General features: G+C 35.8%; 1 protein-coding gene across 3 annotated transcripts in view; it reads left to right on the top strand.

Moving 5' to 3' along the window:
• EPS15 (epidermal growth factor receptor pathway substrate 15) overlaps positions 1-21603 on the top strand; it is a 164774-nt gene that overhangs the window by 105559 nt on the left and 37612 nt on the right. For all 3 annotated transcript variants that reach the window (XM_059922320.1, XM_059922319.1, XM_059922321.1), the window contains exons 14-21: positions 4827-4988; positions 5392-5589; positions 11310-11513; positions 13464-13580; positions 13810-13900; positions 16184-16219; positions 17261-17397; positions 21505-21574. In XM_059922320.1, coding sequence (XP_059778303.1) covers positions 4827-4988; positions 5392-5589; positions 11310-11513; positions 13464-13580; positions 13810-13900; positions 16184-16219; positions 17261-17397; positions 21505-21574 — 1015 coding nt within the window. The remainder of the gene's footprint in view (positions 1-4826; positions 4989-5391; positions 5590-11309; positions 11514-13463; positions 13581-13809; positions 13901-16183; positions 16220-17260; positions 17398-21504; positions 21575-21603) is intronic.

The following is a 21603-nucleotide window of genomic DNA, read 5'->3' as shown; positions in this document are numbered from 1 at the left end:
CTGTCCTTCAGCAGGTTATTATTTAGAGGTAAGTATAATACAGTGTAGTAAGTGTCATAATAGAGGTTAGGTACAAACTGCTGTAAGAGCACAGGTAAAGGAACTTCAAGGTGGGTCAGAGGATATTAAATTTGGCTGGGCCTTGAAGAATGAAAAGTGAGCTTCCAGATAGCAATGGTGTGGAAGGGCATTCAAGGCAGAGCAGATGGTATAGGAAAGGCACACGGACATTGAAGTATATTGTCTATTGGAGAAAGAAGAGGGTCTATTGAGGATGGGGCACAGGTGACCATTGAAGAAAAGAGGGTAGTAAAAGAGGAAAGATAATGTGGGGCCCAGAATTGAAGGTTCTAAGGTATCTTGTAGCCTGTTTTACTTTATCCTATAGATAAGGGGGAACCATCGTATATTTTTGAAATAGCAGAGTGATTAAAGAAATCTCCTTTGCAATGAGTTATTTTTTTAAGAAAGTTAGACATTTGGAATAGGAAGAAACAAAGGCAAAAAAAAAATATGAATCAGGAGAGGGACAATGAAAACTAGCATGTGTTTATTGAGAGCCAATGTGAGGTGCATATCTAATATCTCCATTTTGAGTATGGATCAGTTAACAGTGTAGGCAAGGTTAAAAATTTAGGCATAAAAAAAAATTTAGGCATACTGCTAAATTAATAATAAAGTACTAGCAGAGCTCACCATTATGAATCTGTAATCACCTAGACTCATGGAATGTTAGCCCAAGAAGAGTCTTTCATTGATCATCCATTGTGTTGGCTCTTTTAAGGGAATTTTTTAAGGAAAGCAGCATGGTAGTAGTTGTACTTTTAAATTAATCAGTTGGTTGAGAAAATATAAGTTAAAAAGCAATTATTAAAAACATTGTTCAGTGTCTTATTTAATCACAGAAGCATCTGCATATATTTGAAAAATAGTGGCACACGTGTGAAACATTTAGTCTACAGACAGTGTGTAACATAGCATATAGCAGAGCTCAGACTCTGGAATGAGAAATGAGAACCTACTGTATTGCACAGGGAACTCTACTCAATGCTCTTGTGGTGACCTAAATGAGAAGGAAATCCAAAAAAAGAGGGGATATGTGTATATGTATAGCTGATTTACTTTGCTGTACAGTATAAACTAACACAATATTGTAAAGCAACTATACTCCAATAAAAATTAAAAAAAAAACAAACCTAGTTTGAATTTATCACTTGCTTAATTGTATCTTTGAACAAGTTACTTGCTCATCTGTGCCTCAGTTTTCTCATGTGTAAAATGTGAATAATAGTATCTACCTCATAGATTTGTCATAGGGGGTGTAAATGAGTTAATATATATAAAGAGACTGTAACAGTACCTAGCACAATGTAAGGGCCATTGAAAATGTTTGCTATCATTATGATGATGCTATCTTGTATAAGTCATGCAGTCATTCAGAGACCTTCTTCTGATAAGTTTTTCTTCTATTTTCTTAGATTCTTATTCTGATGAATGATCATTGGGGTCTTTGAATAGTATGTTATTTAAAAGATATTGTTACTTTTAGAAATTTGTGTTCACAATTTTACTTCACTCTCTTCGAGATCTCTGCCCACCTCATGAAGACACATGCCTTAGGAGTTATCAATCCATTCTTCTTTCTCACCCGTGATTCCTGGAGACAATCAAGTCCTAATTCCCTATGGAATCCTTTGTATATAATGAATTAACCTCTCTCCTGTGCATCTGCAGTGGTACTAGTAATTTACCATTCTTCAGAGAATTGGGAAAATAGTCATTCAAATGATCTTCTCTGGTTCAAATGAGGAACCCCAATTGTCAGAGGATATGTAAATTTGGCCATCTTGGCTGCTGTGTTTCATGGTGGTAATGATAATGGCAAGGTTGCATTCATCTGTCTCTCAACTCTCCCTTGTACAGAGATTTCCCATTGTATTTTTTTTAAATCTCTGTATCCTTTTTTTTTTTTTAATAAACTTATTTATTTATTTATTATTTTTGGCTGTGTTAGGTCTTTGTTGCTGCACGCGGGCTTTCTCTTAATTGTGGCGAGCGGGGGCTACTCTTTGTTGCAGTGCGCGGGCTTCTCATTGCAGTGGCTTCTCTTGTTGTGGAGCACGGGCTCTAGGCTCATGGGCTTCAGTAGTTATGGCGCGTGGGCTCTAGAGTGCAGGCTCGGTAGTTGTGGCGCACGGGCTTAGTTGCTCCGTGGCATGTGGGATCTTCCTGGACCAGGGCTCGAACCCGTGTCCCCTGCATTGGCAGGCGGATTCTTAACCACCGCGCCACTAGGGAAGCCCCTAATCTCTGTATCCTTTATCATTAAGCATAAGGTCTAGCACATAGATGAATAAATAAACATGTCATTTTCAAAATGGTTTATCTTTTTTTGTTTTAAGAAATTCTTTCTTACACTGAGATCTGTATTTTCTTCTGCACATTTTAAAGTTTTGTCTTTCACATTAGGTCTGTAATATATCTGGAATTAATTTTTCTGTTTGGTATGATTTAGAGACTTATAATTTTTCCTTCTTGCCATACGGGTATGCCCAGCATCATTTAACGAATAGTTAGTTCTCTTTTCCTCCAGTCAGTTTTAATGTCATGCCTTCTCATCATTTTTTCTGTATATCTAGATCTGTGTCTAAGTTCTGTTTTCTCTTCCTTTGATCTATTTGTCTATCCTTGCATCAAACCAAACTGTCTTAGTTATTTTAGCTTTCCAGTAATTCACAATATCTTATAGGGTAAGTCCTTTTTACATTTTATAATGCTGTTTTTGGTTTTTTTCTTTGTTCTTCCAAATATGTTTTAGAATATGTTCTTCCAAAGCTTTTCAAGTTCCTTGGAAAGTCTTGTTAGGATTTTCATTGGAGTGTATAGATTAATTAGGAGAGAATTAACATCTTTATTATGTTACTCATCATGCACTAAATAGTAATGGAGTACCTCTTGTATACTGGGAACTGGGAATATAGCAGTGAACAAAATTCGCAAATATCCCTGGACTCATGGAGCTTACATTCTAGTAGAAGGAAATATGTTCTATTACTCGTAGTAGCCAAAACTAGGATCAGTCTAAATGTCCATCAAATGTATATCCATACAATGGAATACGACTCAGCAATAAAAAGGAACAAACTATGTATACATGCAGTAACATGGATGAATCTCAAAATATACTGGGTATAAGAATACAGTAGACTACAAAACAAAAAAAAAGAATACAGTAGACTACACATTACCATAGACTACATATTATATGATTCTATTTATGTGAAATGTCTATAAAAGGTAAAATTATAGCAACAGAAAGCAGGTCACTGGTTGCCTGGGGCTTGAAATGGGAATGAGAATTGACTCCTAAATGGTATGAAGGAACTTTTTAGGTTGTGGAAGTGTTATAAAACCGAATTGTGGTGATCATTGCACAACTGTATATATTTACTAAAACTCACTGAATTGTATACTTACAATGGGCAACTTTTATGGTTGTATAAATTATATCTCATAAAGCTATTTAATTATTTTATACCAACTCAGATGTAACTTGAAAACATGCTAAGTCGCAAAGAAGCCAGTCACAAAAAAACACGTTGTGTGAGTCCATTCATATAAAATATCTAGAATAGACAAAGCTATAGAGATAAAAAGTAGATCGGTGGTTGCCTAGGGCTGGGGTGATTGGGAGGGAAATAGGGAGTGACTTGCTAATGGGTATGGGGTTTCTTTTTGCAGTGACAAAAATGTTCTAAAATTGTTGTGGTCATGGTTCCACAACTCTGTAAATATACTAAAAGCCATTGACTTGTACACTTTAAATGGGTGAATTGTATGGTATGTGAATTATCTCAATAAAGCTCTTCTAGAAAATAAATAAAATTATATGCTGTATATGAAGGAGAATCAGTGGAGGGAGATGGTGGTGGGTGGTGGTGAGGAAGGCCTCACTGAGAAGTTACCAGTTGAGCAAAGACTTCAAAGAGATGGGGGATTGAGGCATGTGGATACTTGGGGGAAGAACTTTCTAGGAAGAGGGGATAATCAGTGAAAGATCCTGAGAAGGGAGCATATCTGACATGTTTGAGAAGCAGCAGTAAGGCCAGTGTGGCTGAAATAGAGTGGGCAAGGGAGAGAGCAGTAGGAAGTGAAGCTGGGAGATGGGATCACGTGGGGCCATTGTAAAGACTTGGGTTTTTACAGTAAGGGAGATGGGGAGTCAGTGCAGAGTTTTGCGTAGAGGAGTGACATCATCTGACGTAGGTTTTTAACAGTGGCTGCTGTGCTGAAAATAAACTGAAAGGTAGCATGCGTGGAAGAAGGGAAACCAATTAGAAGGCAGCAGTCTAGGAGAGAGAGAAAAGTGACTGGGACCAAGGTTGAAGAAAAACGTGGCCAGTTTTTTAAATATATTTTGAAGGAAGGAGCAAAAAATTTGCTGACAGATTGGAGATGAGATGTGAGAGAAAGAGAAGAGTCAAAGAAGATGCTATATTGTTTGGCCAGAGAAACTGAGAGGGGGGAAGATGGAGGATAAAGCAGATGGTGGTGGTGGGGGAAATGCCAGGAGTTCTGTTTCTGATATGTTAGAGAAGCCCATCAGACATCCAAGGATGGATTTGAGTAAGCAAATTGAGTTTCTAAATCTGGAATCTAGGAAAGAAGTCCTCAAGTAAAGATTGTATTTAAAGCTATGAACCCTCCAATCCATCAACACAATATACTTAATGCGACTTTACTTTCCCTTAAGACAGGCTTTTATAAATTGTTAACCTTCCCCTGCCTCCAAAGACAATAAATACGTTAATTTTCCTGTATTTCAGGATCTTCAAGATGAAGTTCAAAGGGAGAATACTAACCTGCAAAAACTGCAGGCCCAGAAACAGCACGTCCAGGAACTGCTTGAAGGGCTGGATGAGCAGAAAGCTCAGCTGGAGGAGCAACTGCAGGAAGTCAGAAAGAAGTGTGCCGAGGAGGCCCAGCTGGTAGCGTCTGGCGGTTTACTGCTGCCTGCGTCTGTGCCTTAGTTGCTTTTGCTGGCTTAAGATGGAAACATTCTCTGCTTCTTGTTGCTTTTACTGTTAGGTGGCAGTCTAGTCAACATGAAGTTCAGGGAATTGAAGGAGATGGGGCATGTTTCATCCAGAAATTACAGGGGAAATAGGACACTTCATATATTTTGTTTTCCAAATTTTAGTTGGAGGTATGGTACCTATGCTTTTCCACTCTCCTCTATCAGTCCCCTGATGGCCCTTTTCTACAAAAAAAATACATCAAAAAAACCACCAAAATAGTACACTAAACAAATAAGCATAATGCATTATGGAATGTTTTAATGACATTTCTTTTTTTAATCCCCCTTTCTTCTCATTCACCTCCATGTTATAGATCTCATCCCTGAAAGCTGAATTAACTAGTCAAGAATCACAGATCTCCACTTATGAAGAAGAGCTGGCCAAAGCTAGGGAAGAGCTGAGTCGCCTACAGCAAGAAACAGCAGAGTTGGAGGAGAGTGTGGAGTCAGGGAAGGCGCAGCTGGGACCTCTTCAGCAGCACCTGCAAGATTCACAGCAGGAAATAAGTTCAGTAAGTCTTTGTGGCAGTGAAAAATACACTCAAATGGGCCCTCACATATCCTTTTAGTAAATAATGTTTTCTCGATCTGCTTCTTCTCCCTCTGCCTAGTTTATTTTTCATTTTCAGTCATTTTATATGAATAGGCTTCTTGTCACCTGTCATAAGTTAAAACTGTCATGTATCTTGTACATCTTATGGTTATCACTGGAGTCTGGTTGAGTGTGCAGGATTTGTAGTTAGATGGTTTAGGTTTAAATGCCGGCTCTGCTTCTTACTGCCTCAGTCTTCTCAGTATCAGATTCCTCATCTTTAAAATTGGAGGACTTGGGGGACTTGCCTGGTGGCGCAGTGGTTAAGAATCCACCTGCCAATGCAGGGGACATGGGTTAGAGCCCTGGTCCGGGAAGATCCACATGCCCCGGAGCAACTAAGCCCGTGCGCCACAACTACTGAGCCTGCACTCTAGAGCCCGCGAGCCACAACTACTGAGCCCACGTGCCACAACTACTGAAGCCCATGTGCCTAGAGCCCCTGCTCCACAGCAAAAGAAGCCACTGCAATGAGAAGCCTGCACACCACAACAAAGAGTAACCCCCACTCGCTGCAACTAGAGAAAGCCCACGCGCAGCAATGAAGACCCAACGCAGCCAAAAATAAATTTATTTTTAAAAAAATGGAGAATTGGGAATTCCCTGGTGATCGAGTGGTTAGGACTCTGCCCTTCCACTGCCGAGGGCCCAGGTTTAACCCCTGGTCGGGGAACTAAGATATCCCATAAGCTGCGTGGCGTGGCCAAATTTTAAAAAATAAATAAAATTGGAGAATTAACAGTACTCCTCTACCTCCTAGAGCTGCTTGTAAAGTTTAAATGAGGCAAAACCAGTGAGACATTAGAGCACAGTGTTTGGTAAATAATTGCTCACTATGTGTTGCTTATAATAACCCAGTGTCTTCCCTTTTGGGATTCTTAAAATCAGTTTTGCTCATTTAGAGACCTGTATTTTTTGTAATTAGGAAATTGTTCTTTATATAGATAAATATGCAGTGTTACGGTAGGTCCAGAATATAGATCCTTCGCTATGCTATTTCTTGACGTCCCTAAATGGAGAATAATATTTTATAGAATGATGGTAAGATGGTTAGATGTGCATAGAGTTAATGTAGCCCATTCCTTTCATTTTGAATTTGAACAAACTGAAGCCAAGGAAGGTTAAGTAACTTGCCTATGGTTACATAGCCTTCAAAAGAGCCACAGCCTAAAATTCAGATCTTCTAAAACCTGGTCAGTTAATTATTATACATAATGAAGTCCTTCCCCTTGATATGCTTCCCTCCCTCCTCTTGTCTGGCAGGTGAATACCTGCTCACTCATCTTGCAAGACATAGCTTAACCTCTTATTTCTTTGTGGCATTTTCTGAACCCTGCCTTTATTGGACATTGTACTTCTGTTATAGCAATCATAACATTTCCCCCTGCACATTTGTTTATGTGTCTATCTCCCTCAGTAGATGGAGCTTTTTGGTCTAGAAACATACATTTTTATCCTAACATTTAGCACAGTTCTTGTCCCAGTGTAGGTACTCAATAAACAGGTAGGAAACCCAAAAGAAAGTCATCCTAGTGGGAATGGTACCAGATAAATGGACAGTCTTTAAAATAGTTTTCTTTGAGTTTTTAAAAAAACTGTTGTTTAAAGTATAATTTATAGACCATAAAATTAACCAGTTTTTTCAGTGCTCTTTCTACTCTGCCACCAAACACCATGACAGTCTCTGTCATTGGAAATCGAAATGAACACGGTGCACTGGGCGGTGTTTCCTTTTCTTTTTTCCTTCAGTAATAACAAACACGATTGCACAGTCACTCATAAAATGTTCGTTACTCTCCCCACCCAACAACATCCTGATGTTTAGTTTAAACTGTTAGCTTGAAGCATTAGGCATTTCAACAATAAAAAAACCATTCTCTTTTCAGTATACCTTCAATTTTTTATTTCTTATAAATATTCAATTGAATATTTCCATTTGTGGTGGAAGTTTGCTGATTTACTGGAAGTTCATTCTGTTCCCCAGAAATGTCACTTGGGTGGCCCTGCTGGGCTAAAATGCAAAGTCCAAGTACTGATTTTTGAACCCAGAGTTCTGTGTAAGATCCAAAAAAAAAAAATTAACCAGTTTTAAGGATCCAATTCAATGATTTTCAGTAAATTTTAGAGTTGCTCAAACATCCCAATCCAGTTTTAGAACATTTCCATCACTCCCAAAAGATCCTTGTGCCCATTTATAGTCAGTCCCCACTCTTACCCCTAGGTAACTACTAATCTATGTTTTGCTTCTATAAATCTGCCTTTTCTGAACATTTCATATAGAGAAAATCAAGCACTGTGTGGTCTTTCTCATGTGGTTTCTTTCACTTAGCATAATGTTTTTGAGGCTCATCCATGTTGTAGCATGTAACAACATTATAGTCCATTGTATAAGGTATTTTGTTTATCCATTCATCAATTAATGGGCATTTGGATCCTTTCCACTTGTTGACTATTACAAATAATGCTGCTTTGAATTTTGTATTTGCATACAATTCTTTGTGTGGACATATGTCTTCATTCCTCTTGGATATGAAAGTTGTTTCTATTGTAAAGTTATGTTAAACTTTTTTTTTTTTAACTTTAAATTGCCAAACTTTTCCAAAGTGGCTGTACCATTTTATGCTCCCCCTAGCAGTGTATGAGGGTTCCAGTTTCTCCACATTCTTACCAACACTTAATTGTCTTTTTGATTATAGTCATTCCTGTAGATGTAAAGTGGTACTTCATAGTTTTTAATTTGTAGTTCTCTTATGACTAGAGATGTTGATCATCTTTTCATGTGCTTATTAGCCATTTGTATATCCTTTTGGATGAAACATCTGTTTAAGTCTCTTGCCCATTTTTAAAAAATGGGTTCTTCTTCTTCTTATTATTATTATAAGAGTTTTAAAAAATATATGTGTATTCTGGAGATAAGTCCTTTATCAGATAGTTAGTTGATTTGCAAATAGTTTCTCCCAGTCTCTGGCTTGTCTTTTCATTTTCTTTTCTTTGACTTTTTTGAAAGAGGATTTCTTTCAAAGGAAGGAGCATAAATGAGAAAAATAGAAAGGACTCCGGATATTATAAATTATCAGAGAGAAAATAAAACAGTGTTTTTGAGCATGGAAAATAGTTTCAGCAGGCTGTACTACCAAGTGTGCCAGAATATATTTGGTATCTGTGAAAGGAATTAGATCCTTGTGTCTGATCTCCAAACCTTAAGAATAAACATACCAAACTGTTACACTTGACTCAGTGACTATATGTCTTTCCACAGAGGGCCTATAAAAAAGAAGTTGCTCTCGAAAGCTTAACTATAGCTTTTCTGGGAAAAGAAATAACTAAAGAAAAATGTTCTGACTTGCTGAATTTTTATTTTTACTTCTTACCTTGTATTTGCAAGAAAACAAAGAACCGTTGACCTTAACTCTATGTAACTTACTTATACAATATATACTATTTATCCAAGTATTTCTGGCACTCTAAATGTTTATTGTACTTTTCTTGCACAATTTGCAAAGAGCTTGTGTTAGTTGTGTGATTTTTTTTTTTTTTTCCCCGTATCCTCTAAGTTTACGTAGAGAGTAAGGCTTAGTGACAGGTGCATGGGAGAACCAGACACAGGAAAGCCTAGTTGTGTTCATGATTCTGTTGATTGTCTCAGAAATAACTATAAGGAACAAACTGTCCTAAATAGAACTTTCTGATAGGCAAGTATTTAATCCTACTGTTTCATCTGTATGATGGGTATTATTTAGTATTAATGTTTTAAATTTTAAACTGCAAGGTAGTAGTGGGCATTAAAATTGATTTAATGGTCATGATAAATTTTTTAAATGAAATAAGGGAGACCAGGGAATATCAGCATGCATTACACGCAGTAAGGGTAAGTATTACTTCGTGGAACTTGTTTTACCACTGTATGTGCGTGTGTGTGTGTATAATTATATATATGATGTATGCATCTATATATGTGTGTTTATGTATATAAATACACACAGAGAGACATGTTCAAACGTATATATTTACTGGGTCAAGGAATCTATTTCTTTCTATGGATTAAAGTAAAAGTAAGTTTATAAGCCACTGCTCTGTAACACTAGGAATATACAAGGCCTATGCTGTGTATTAATAAATGTGTAGTATTTTTGGATTGTTAGTTTAAATCCTAAATACAATGCAGTTTGGTAGATATGTACATATATGCTTACTGATGCCCACTGTTTAAATTTATAAGCATAACAGTTGTGTTTTTCAGTGAATGTATATTAAGCACTTACAGTATGCATCATTGTGCTAGATGTTGGAGATACAAAGTTGATAACAAAAATTGTGGTCTCTACCCTCAGGCTCAAGTCTTTAACTTTTTAAAAATAGAGTGAATTAGTGGAAAAGGAACAGGAAAATTTAATTGCTATAATAGTGACAAATGCAGTGTGCCAGGCACTTTTACACACATTGTCCATCTTTTACATAGGCCTTTACATTTTACAGAGTTCTTTCAAATCTATCTTTTGCTACACTTAACAGTCATCTATGGAGATAGTTCTTACTACCTTTATGGATTAAGAAATGGAGGCTTGGAGAGGTTACTTTGACTAAGATCACCTAACTAGAAGGTGATAGAGCTAGATTTACATCTGTCTCCCAGTCCAGATGTTCTTTTCCCAGGTTATGACCCTGAAAAGACCTTTGGTAAATTACAGATTCCAAATTGAGCAACTTAAAAACCTTATGGGGAATGTTAGGGGAATAAGATTAGTTAACAGAGCCTTGATTTACAAAATGTCAATAGGTAATTTTTATATTTGCTAAAAACAAAAAATACAACATGCTAATAAAGAGGACTCCAATATAATTAAAATATATATTTTTTTGTGAAAATGGGTGCTATTCAGTAAAATTCCATTTATTATTCCTTTTCACTAGAAACATTTTTCGATTCTGCTATCTCAGTTTCTTTGAGGTATATGTAAATTTGCTTTTATTGTAGATGTTGGTATAAATAAGCATTTTTTCCTTCCTCTGGTGCCCCACATTTTTCTTTTTATATATATTACAATTTATTGCATACCACTTTTTGTCCCACTGTTGTCCCAGGTGTATAAAGTCACTTGGGTACTGAGGTAAAAAAAACATCCTTTATTTAACCTGTTTGGCATACCTTAGATTTAGAGACTACTTCCTAGGGCTCTAGCCCATTAATAAGTAATGCCAGAGGATAGGACACTAGCTTATTTCACCTTTGTCTTCACTTCTCTTCTTCCCAATAGGAGTATGGATGGCTCCAAAGTCTTGTGTACTCTCCCTCAACTTCCTTTATCTCTCCTAAAGCTTCATCACAAAATCTTCTCTTGCTCTGCCACTGTGCTATCTTTTTCCTAGTACCCTGACCTTTTTTCTAATTATATTCTAAAAGACTGCCAATTTGCAGATATTTGAATTAAAATTCTTAGAGCGTCAGAAGATGTACAAAAAGCAAATCCATATATATTGGAATTTCAAGAGGAGAACTTGCTGGGATGGATTACTAAGTCATGCTGCATTCCTTAATGGAAGCAAATTTATCCTTGACCAAGTCTAAGCATATAATTATTTTTACATTACATGTCTTTCTATTAATAAATTCTATTTTGTATTTCTGCGTTGTGTTGACAGATGCAAATGAAACTGATGGAAATGAAAGAGCTGGAAAACCATAATAATCAATTAAGTTGTTGCAGTAGTCCACACAGCATTCTTGTGAATGGCGCTACAGATTATTGCAGTCTCAGCACCAGCAGCAGTGAAACAGCCAATCTTAATGAGCACACTGAAGGCCAGAGCAACCTAGAGTCTGAGTCCATACACCAGGAGTCTCCAGTGAGTCTAATAGTTCCTTAAATTTCATAATCAACTTCAGAAAAAAAAATTGATTCAGATCGAAGTTTTGTTGACATCATACCTAATGTAAATATGTGGCCTTGCCTTATCTGAGACAGTTGAGAGGCGGAGAATGGGTTGTAACAGTTTTAACTAGTGTAAAAATATAATTTTAACTGATCTATTGTTATAGAGCATGTTTTCAGAATAGTAGTTCTGTAGATAGTAACTTTTAAAAATAGTTTTTAAGTACTCTTGCCCAAAGCTGAAAGTAATTCTTTATTTCATAACATTGAGGACATTTATTTACTGGTTTTTTTGGAGAACACCAACTAATGCAAGAGTGCTGCTGTTATGTATGAGAGCTACAGAGACAAAAGACCTTTAACCCTGTCTTCAAGCTGCACACAGTCTAGTCATGTAACACTGTGTTAAAAGGCTGTGATAAAGTAAGCATAGGATATTCAGGTAGGACAGCTTGGAGGAGGCTCAGAGAAGATGTCATAGGGAAGCTTTACAAGTGGCCATTGAAGTGAGAAAAGGGGTTAAGCAACAGAGAAGGTGGTACATTCCTGGCAGAGGAAACAGCATTAGCATAGGTATGAAATGGGAGAAAACATGCTGCACAGGATCATGAGAAGTTTTTGGAGGATATTTTGTGATGGTGGGGAATGTATTGGTAGGAGATGAGGCTCTCTCCTAGGGGGTTACCTGCATTACCTCTGGTACTTTTTATCAAGATAGAGATGTCTGTGCCCCACTTCAGACTTGTTGAACTAGAGTTTCTGGGTTGGAGCCAGGTACATATATTTTAAAAACAAATTCCATGGGTGATTATGATGTGTACCTAGATAAAAATGACCACTTTTAGGTCAGAAAGGACCAGAGAGTAAGAAATTTGGATTCATCTTGAAGCATTGGGGAATTCATCTTACTACAGTGAGTAGCTATTGAAGAATTTTTAAGCAAGAAGTGACAGGATTGAGTTTACCTTTTAAAAAATGTGGATAGGGAATTCCCTGTTGGTCCAGTGGTTAGGACTCGGCGCTTTCACTGCCGTGGCCCAGGTTCAAGTCCAGGTCAGGGAACTAAGATCCTGTAAGCCGTGTGTTGCAGCCAAAAAAAAAAAAAAAAAAGTGTATAATAGATTGAAGAGTAGGACTGGACACATAGCCATATGGTAGGAGACTGTTGGAATGGTCTGTGTGAGAATTGTTTTAACCTAGACTTAACCAGTAACAGGAGGGATGATGATGAGAAGAATACAAATTTGAGAGATATTAAGGATGTAAAATTAACAGACTTAATATTATTTAGACAGTGCAGTCTTGGATATATTATACAATATTTTTTTAAGCACAAAATGCAGATTACTAGGTTATCCTTCAAAGACATAGGGTGGTATGAAATGGAGATTGCCCTTTGCACTTCTTAGATCAGAAATTTAGATCCAGAAAACAATAGGAAGCCATTGAAGGACTTTTAACCAGAGAGTCATGATCAGATTCACATTTTATATCTATTGCTTTGGCTACCATAAGAAGGCAGATGGGAAGGACACATATTGGAGGCAGAAGGCAGTTGGAAGGTTATTACCACAGTAACACAGACCAGAAATGATGATACTGTAAATGAATGATAGTGACAGTGAAGATGGAGAAGAAAGGAAGGATTTAAGAAAGAGATAGGAGGTAGACTCAGCAAGACTTGGAATATAGCTGGGGGATGACCAAAGGGAAGTAGTTAAGAAAGACCTGAAGTTTTCTGGCCTTGAGTGGCTTTGATGCTTGGTAATACCATTTTCTTAAGAAAGATTATGGGAGAAGTCATTCACTGAATATGTTCTGCTTGTCTTTTAAAATTTTTTAGTAATATTTGACTATTCTTTGTCCATTTCGCCTGCCAAGTAGAAAATACATTGTAAGTCTATGAAGAATTAATATTTTGTAGGCAAGAAGTAGTCCTGAAATACCGCCTTCTGGTGTGACTGATGAAAACGAAGTGGTGACTACAGCTGTTAAGGAGAAAGTTTGTCCTGAATTTAATAGTGACAGACGTTCAAAAGAGGTAAAAATAATTTTATAAGTAAATGTTTTTATCACTGTCTTCTCAAGATGGGCTGTACACTATTTTAGGCTAAGGAAAGAGAAAAATGTGTTAAGTGGACTTTATGACCACAAAAATATTTGTTATGTTACCATCAGTTGATTTTTCAAACATGTTATTTTATTTTTAAATGTTACCTTTTAAAACTTTGGTTTCTAAAACTTTTTTTTTAATTTAAAATTATTTTTAGGAAGATCCATTTAATGTAGAATCAAGTTCACTGACAAATCCAGTTGCAGATTCAAACTTGGATTTTTTCCAGACTGATCCTTTTGTTGGCAGTAAGTACTCTTATATTTATATTATAGATTTACCAAAAAGGGTTTTAATACATAAGCTGTATAGGAATTTGGGCTTTAGTTTTGAGAGCCTACTCGTTATAACAAAAGTAGAAGGGAGAGTGAGGTTTTATATAGTCAGATTTTAGTATTTGTCCCCTTCAGGCAACTAAGTCCTGGAACTAAGCCTTTGCTTATGTCTCAGGGACCCCTAATTAAGAGTATGTTTCTTCTTCAGAATAGGAGCCCAAAGAAAGAAAGGAGATTGGGCACTCTTAAGTCAACCGGCAATTATTTACCAAAAGTGCCAACACCATGCTTTTAAAAGAGTGGAAATTGTAGTAGTTAGTAGCCTGATCACTGCCCTTAAGGTGCCTACAGTCTTATTGAAGAAATATGAGTTTAATAAATTAAAATGTCTGATGTCATTGTAAACTACGTTAAATACCATTTGTGTCAAAGTTCTTCTTGCTTTTTACTTATTTCCAGACTCACCTTGCGAAACTGATAGGTCAGTTTTTATCAGTTTTAAAGATGGGAAACTGAGGTACATAAATGGAATAATTTGTTTAGAGTCATGACAGAAATGAGCCTGGAAATTAGAACTCTTTTTAAAAAAACTTCTTTATTGATAAAGTGTTAAAAGATATATAAATTGAACATTTAAAGTATACAATTAAATTGTTTGAGTACATTCACAGAGTTGTATAATCCTCACTAAAATCTAATTTTGGAACATTTTTTATCACCCCATAGAGCAACTCCATACCCATTATAAGTCACTTCCCATTCCCCTATCCCCCAGCTCTAGGCAACCACTAATCTACTTTCTGTCTCTGTAGATGTGCATACTTATGGAACTACATTAATACATGTTTATGTCTGGCTTCTTTCATTTAGCCTACAACTCATGTTGTAGTGTGTTTCAATATTTCATTTCTTTTTATCGATGAATATTATTACATTGGATGGATATACCACGTTTTACTTATTCATTGGTTGATGGACATTTGGGTTGTTTCCACTATTTTGGCTCTTTTGAATAATGCTATTTTGAACATTTATATACAAGTTTTTATGTGGATATATGTTTACATTTCTCCGGGGTATATATCAGATCATAGTACTCTATTTAATCATTTGAGGAACTGCCAAACTGATTTCCAAAGTGTCTGTACCATTATGCATTCCCACCAGTATTGTATGTGGGTTGCAGTTTCTCCATGTCTTTGCCAACACTTGTCACTGTCTATCCTTTTGATTATAGCCATCGTAGTGAGTGTGAAATGGTATCTTATTTGGGTTTGATTTGTATTTCCTTAATGACTAACATTGTTGAACATCTTTCTGTGTGGTTATTGGCCATCCATAGATCTTCTTTGGAGAAACATTTATTCAGATCATTTGCCCTTTTTTAAATTGGGTTGTTTGTCTTTTTATTGTTGATTTGTAAGAGTTCTTTACATATTCTGAATATAAATCCCTTATCAAGCATATGCTTTGCAACTATTTTCTTGTGTTCAGTGTTGTCTTAATTTTGATGAAATCTAACTTACCTATTTAAAAATTTTTTTTCACTCGTGCTTTTGATTTCATATCTAAGGTCCAAAGTCATGAAGGTTTACTTTTTCTGCTAAGAGCTTTATAGTTTTAGCTTATTTGATCCATTTTGAGTTAATTTTGTATATGGTGTGAGATAGGGGTCCAACTTTATTCTTTTGCATGTGGATATTCAGTGTCCCAGCACCATTTGTTGAAAAGACAATTCTCTAACCCAGTTGAGTTGTCTTGGAACTCTTGTCAAAAATCAAATGACAATAAATGTATAAGGATTTATTTCTAGACTCTTCAATTCTATAAGCACTTTTTTTTTTTTTTTTTTACCTCAGTGAAACTTAGTGTCTTTGTTTCTAAAGTGTTGATGGTAATACCTATCTAGTAATCCATTGAAAAGTAGAGATTTTATTAGTAAAATTCTTGCTGTCATGCCTGTCTTTTCCCCTCCATCTGTAATCTGACCTTGTGGTCAAGAGGTAAGTATAGTTGGCTCTGATTCAGATTTGCCTCTTTTATGAGGTGTACTGATGTTCTGCCCTTACTTATTACTTTTTAAAAATATTTCCTAAAGGTGGATGGCATTCATTGTTTTATCTACTTTGAGGTAGAGTTAATGAAACAGACTTTGCTTTAAGAAACTTTGCTTTTGTTTTAAAGTTACCCTTTAAGTAATGGTGCCACAACAGTGAATATTGTGATTTTGATTTCTGCTTATTTATTTTATCACAGATGATCCTTTCAAGGATGATCCTTTTGGGAAAATTGGTTAGTATATTATTGAGGTCCTTCTTAGCTTTAATTTGATTCTACTTAATTATAATCTTATGTTATATTTAGGAATGAGATCTCACAGTTGGGTAGTTATAGGAAATGGACTTCCTTTTTATTCAGTTTTAAAATTGACCCAAGCCCTCACTAAGATGTTGTATGTGCCTGGCATTTTCAGAGAAAAAGTGGTAGATACTTGTGAATTTGCTTAATAAACTGTTAGCTGTACTTTATAAAAAAAGATATTAGTGCTTGTACTTTGATGCTTTTAATAGTATTTACACTGATTTCTCCTTATTAGCCAAGGATTAGATAAACAAAATGATCTACATTACTACAGGGTTTAGAACTTTTGTTTTCCTAAGATTAAAGCCTATTTGAATGAATGGGGGAAGAGTAAAGATCTTAAAGAATTACTAAGTGTTAAGCTTTTTAAGATATTCTTTCTCTGGGATTTTTGCATTAGAATAAAGCAAATCTTGTGTACCATTTAGTTATGCTTCCCAAACCTGTTCCAAACTATTGGCTGTTACCCTTGAGCTCAGAGGGAGAAATACATTTAGAAGTTTTTGTTGTTTCTTTAGTTATGATAGCATAGAATAAGGGTCTCAAAATGGGATCACTTGATATTATATGCTAATTAAAAAATAAGTTTATTAGGTGAAAGACTCTGTCTTTTATCAAAGCCACAAAGGAAACTGTGATTCTGTCCCCACCCCCAAAATTAAAATCGCCCGTTTAGAGGAATTATTTAATCCTAGCATGTAGGCAACATTTGTGTAGTAAGTGTTGGAATTACTGATTTGCTTTGAATGAATGATGAACAAGTAGGAAAGAATGTTAATTAAAGCTATTTAACTAGATGCAACTGCCTATACTTTTTTCTGACCAAATAAGTAGTCAAAATATAAAGTACCTAACTTAGATTCTACAGGAGTTCAAAATGCCTTTTAATTAAGTCAGTTGTCCTGCCTTTGGTGACAGGAAATTTAGAGTAATAATTTTGTAATCTCTCATATTTGTGTTGTATTTTCTTAGATCCATTTGGAGGTGATCCTTTCAAAGGTTCAGATCCATTTGCATCTGACTGTTTCTTCAAGCAATCTTCTACTGATCCTTTTGCCACTTCAAGTACTGACCCTTTCAGTGCAGCCAGCAATAGCAGTAATACGTCGGTAAGTAGGAGGGTTAAAAAATGTTAAATGGATAACAGATGTTCTGAAAGAGTTTCTTTTTTTCTTTTTTAAGAGCAGACAGTTTATTGAGCAGAAAACTAGTGAAATAACACACCATTAATCATTGCTAGATAGTAAATCCTTGAGGGTAGGAACTATATCTTATAAAACATTTAGCACACATGCCCTGCCTGTACTGTGGTTAAGTGGTCAATAAATATATGTTAACTTCGGTTTAATGGTCAGAGAAGAAGTAGGGAAAGAGACAAATGTAGAAAAAAAATGATAAAAACAATTTACCTATAAAGTCATACACTATTTGAGTCATCTTTCAAATCCGAAGGATATAAATAATTCAGTACTCTAGACAAGAAAATTACTTGCCAAACTGCCACTAACTCCTGGGAATGAGAATCAGACACCTTCCTGGTAAATCCTATTCCTTCCACATGGCAATATCAGGCATATACGTTACAAGTGAAGAACTAATTGGCCAAGTATATTTTATCTTTAAGAGAATGGGTATACAGTGGATCTTTTGGATTCTGTCTGCAAATGAGTTTCTTGAAATACACAGTGATGAAAGAATCCTCTTGTAGATTACTTCTGATGGACCATATAAAAATTTCAGTCTCATTGAACCCATCTCATTTTTGGTTCAGACTGGTACTTCACACCTTGATCACCCATTGGAATTGACTAGAATAACTCATGTCATCCAAATATCAAGTCCACCCTTCAAAGGATCAAATTTTATCCCATTGGAGATATTAAAAATAAATGATTAAAAATCCATAAGCCAGTGTTCAGTAAAGCTTTTTAAAAATGTTTGGTATGCATTATTGAAATAATGAAATCAATTTAAAAGGAACAGCATTGATTTTTAAAAAAAAAAATCATTTCTGTTATTTTATAGACATATCTGGAGTGTTATTCTTGTAAAGAAGTATAAATTCCCACTAAATGTCAGACTCTCTTGATAACATATACATAGAACAACGATTACTATTTAATAACCATGAACTATGATCCCGGTACTTCTGTGTGCTTCACAGTCATAATTTCTAATCTTCACATCAATCTTGCAAAGTAGGTGTTGGTGTCCCTATTTTAATAATAAGGACACCGGGACTCAGAAAAATTAACTAAGTTCAGACAACTAAGTGCTTTATCATCTGGAGGCTTTGAAAACAAAATCTTTATGTTATGGATATTTAAACACATGCAAAATAGAGTAACATAATGAAATATTTTAACTTCCATGTATCTATCACCCAATTTCAATAATTATGAATGGTTTTGGAGGGCTTTTTAATTGCTTTTTTTCGTGTTTGTTTGGTTTGTTTTAAAGTTTTTATTTGAAGACTTATTTTTTGAGGCAGGATATTTCACATCTGTAAGTAAACCAGACCTAGAAAGGAACAGTTGATTGACAGGCATGTGAAGCAAAAATGTTGTCTTTTAATACTCTTAGATTAAGAAAACTTCCTTAAAAGAGTAATTGATTCTTTTAAAGATAATAGACTTTGGTGTTCTTGAATTACTTCCTTATTGTATTCTAATACAGTATTCAGTACTGTATTCAGCTACTTGGCCAGCAACTGGTTTTTTCCACTGATGTAAAACTAAGCAAATGCCTCTGTAACTAAATATTTGTGGTTTCCACAGGCTACTGGATACTCTGTTTTCCTACAACACTTAGTTTGCAGTGTGGGCCCATTTGCCAAATTTTTTTCAAATTGGCTGCAACCTGAATTCTTTTCCTCTCACCTTATTTTAGCCTCTCATTATCCACTCTTATCGTTTAAAGAGCAAGAAAGCCAAAGCAGCTCTTCCTCATTTAAAAATAAACAAGTTTCTTTTGTTCCTCTTCCCTGGTGAAACTTTTCTACCATTCATTCTACTTCCTTTTTCCCTTTTCTCCCCAGATTTTGAAAGCAAAAATGCCCTTGCTGACAGCTCTTAATTTCTCCATTCAAAACTAAACTAAACACCAAATTTAGTGTTTGGTGGCAATATAACAATAGTTACTTTTATCTAATCTCTTCTATGCTCCAGGCATGGTGCTAAATTCTTTTCATGTGTTACCTCATTCAAGCATCACAGTAATCCTATGAGGCTCATGTTTCGTCCTCATTTTAAAGATAAAGATCAATAAATGAGAGGTTAAGTGTAAGTTAGTAAGTGATACAACTAAATTCAGACCGTGGTCTACCTGACCAAAATCTAAGGTCTTCACCACTATAGTCTAAAATTTAAACTCATTTCTTCGTAGCTACAAACCCCTGTTTTTTGTCATCTTCCTTCTTTTCAAACGGGCCTCTGTTAATGCCTCCAGACATGAATCTCTCCCCACAAATCTTTCCTATTCCTTCAAGGATGGTCTCTGTTCTCAGAGGGACATAATTTTAAAAACCAAACCAAAGAAACAAGTGCCATTTCCTACTATTCTAGCTAGTGTATGGTAGCTACTGTGTACGTGCTAAGTCATACTGTGAAATGAGAGAGTGGATGGCTGATGCAGAAGAGAGAATTTCAGTGATAAATTAGGTGACTTTGTAGGAGGATTTTGGAACATTAATTCTATAAAATTATACCATCTGTATTTTAGTCATGAAAATTACTTTTGTGTACTAAATTGCCTAATTATCAAACTGAACATAACATAAAGAGTTTTGTGGCCACTTATTCCCTCATGGGCTGCACAGTCCATCCTGTTCCCCTTGCTGTCCCAGTGGCCTTTTAGGTTGGTTGCACAGTGTATGATAAAGGAATAGAAATAAAACCTGACGCACAGGTAAGCATACTTTTTCTATTTCTCTCTGTGATGGTACACAAAATCTGCAAGCTATTGTTAAAAATCAGGGCTGTTAGTTTTTCCTTCTCTCAAAGTTTAGAGAAGAAGCAGTAATAGTTGGTGACTTTAGTTATCGTGTCTGTGACTGTCTCTCACACTGGCATTTTAACTGTTAGGAACCATGGAGAGTTACTTTGCTATACAGACCAACTTGATATTTTTCCCCCTTGATTGCTATTTATTCATTCAGCAGATAGAGTATAAGGTAGTGTGTTCATTTTATAAAAATGTAAGTTAAGGTAAGCATCAGTTAAAATAAGTACTATCATTTTCAGTTCTGAAAACATCACTAGCATTTACTTCTTTCTGCTAGTAGTTTTGTTTTAATGGGTCCTCTTTTATAAAAAGAGAATATACTCTAAGTCCCAGTTAGCATTGCTTCTCTCTTTTCAAATACATGTTTTACTAGAGCTCTCCAATATCCTTTGACATTTAATTGTTAATGCCCAATTTCTTGATAATTAGAAATGGATCCTGTAATACAGATGACATTGCTAGTCATGAGTCAGAGTAGGAGATAAATATTCCAAAACTCTTTTCATGCCCCTTTTATCTAACTGTATGCCAAGGCTTTTGGCTGGCCTCTTAAAAAGAGCCTGATGCCAGAAAGTTAGTTCGGTTATCTTCTTAAATATACATTTTGTTTGACTATGATTTAAAAACAAAGTAAAGTAGGAAGACAGTTCAGTAGTTAGAATCTCTGGCTTCTGGTGAAGTCCTCACTCTTTGTAGCCTCTCACCCTTGCCATTTGATCCAGATTTTTACATGGCTTATTATTGAAAGCAGCTGAATTTTTTTAGCAGAAAGCACTCTCCCTCGCTCAAATTCTCTTTCTCTGCCTCCCCTTCTCTTTCTCTCTCACACATTAACATTAGAGGAAGCTGAGTAAAGGGCATATGAGAAGTCTCTGTATTATTAGGGATGGGATTGTGATTGGAGCGGGGCACATGAAGACTTTTGAGATGTTAGCAGTTTCCTGGGAGGTGATTGCATAGGTGTTCACTTGATACTTATTTATTAAACTGTACATAATGTTCCATACGTTTTTCTGAATGTATGTTATGTTTCACAGTAAAAGATTAGAAAATGATATGTATCATTTCAGTTTAATAAGTTTACAAATCAGTAGGGGTAAGCATTTGCTCCTAATTGATTTAGAGTTTGTAAAGAATATTTTCTTTGGTGTGGCAGTGAGGTCTCAGCTCTGAAATGTCACCTCTCTGAGTCATGACTTGTGTAATTTGTTTAGGTGGAAACATTAGAGCACAATGATCCTTTTGCTCCTGGTGGGACGGCTGTGGTTGCAGCCAGCGATTTGGGTAAGGAGATAATTTATCAGTCTCTTTCA

The sequence above is a fragment of the Balaenoptera ricei genome, chromosome 1 (assembly GCF_028023285.1).
Source record: "Balaenoptera ricei isolate mBalRic1 chromosome 1, mBalRic1.hap2, whole genome shotgun sequence".
Lineage (NCBI taxonomy): Eukaryota > Metazoa > Chordata > Mammalia > Artiodactyla > Balaenopteridae > Balaenoptera > Balaenoptera ricei.
The sequence above is the reverse complement of the archived record's forward strand: the minus strand, read 5'-3'. Positions and strand labels throughout refer to the sequence as shown.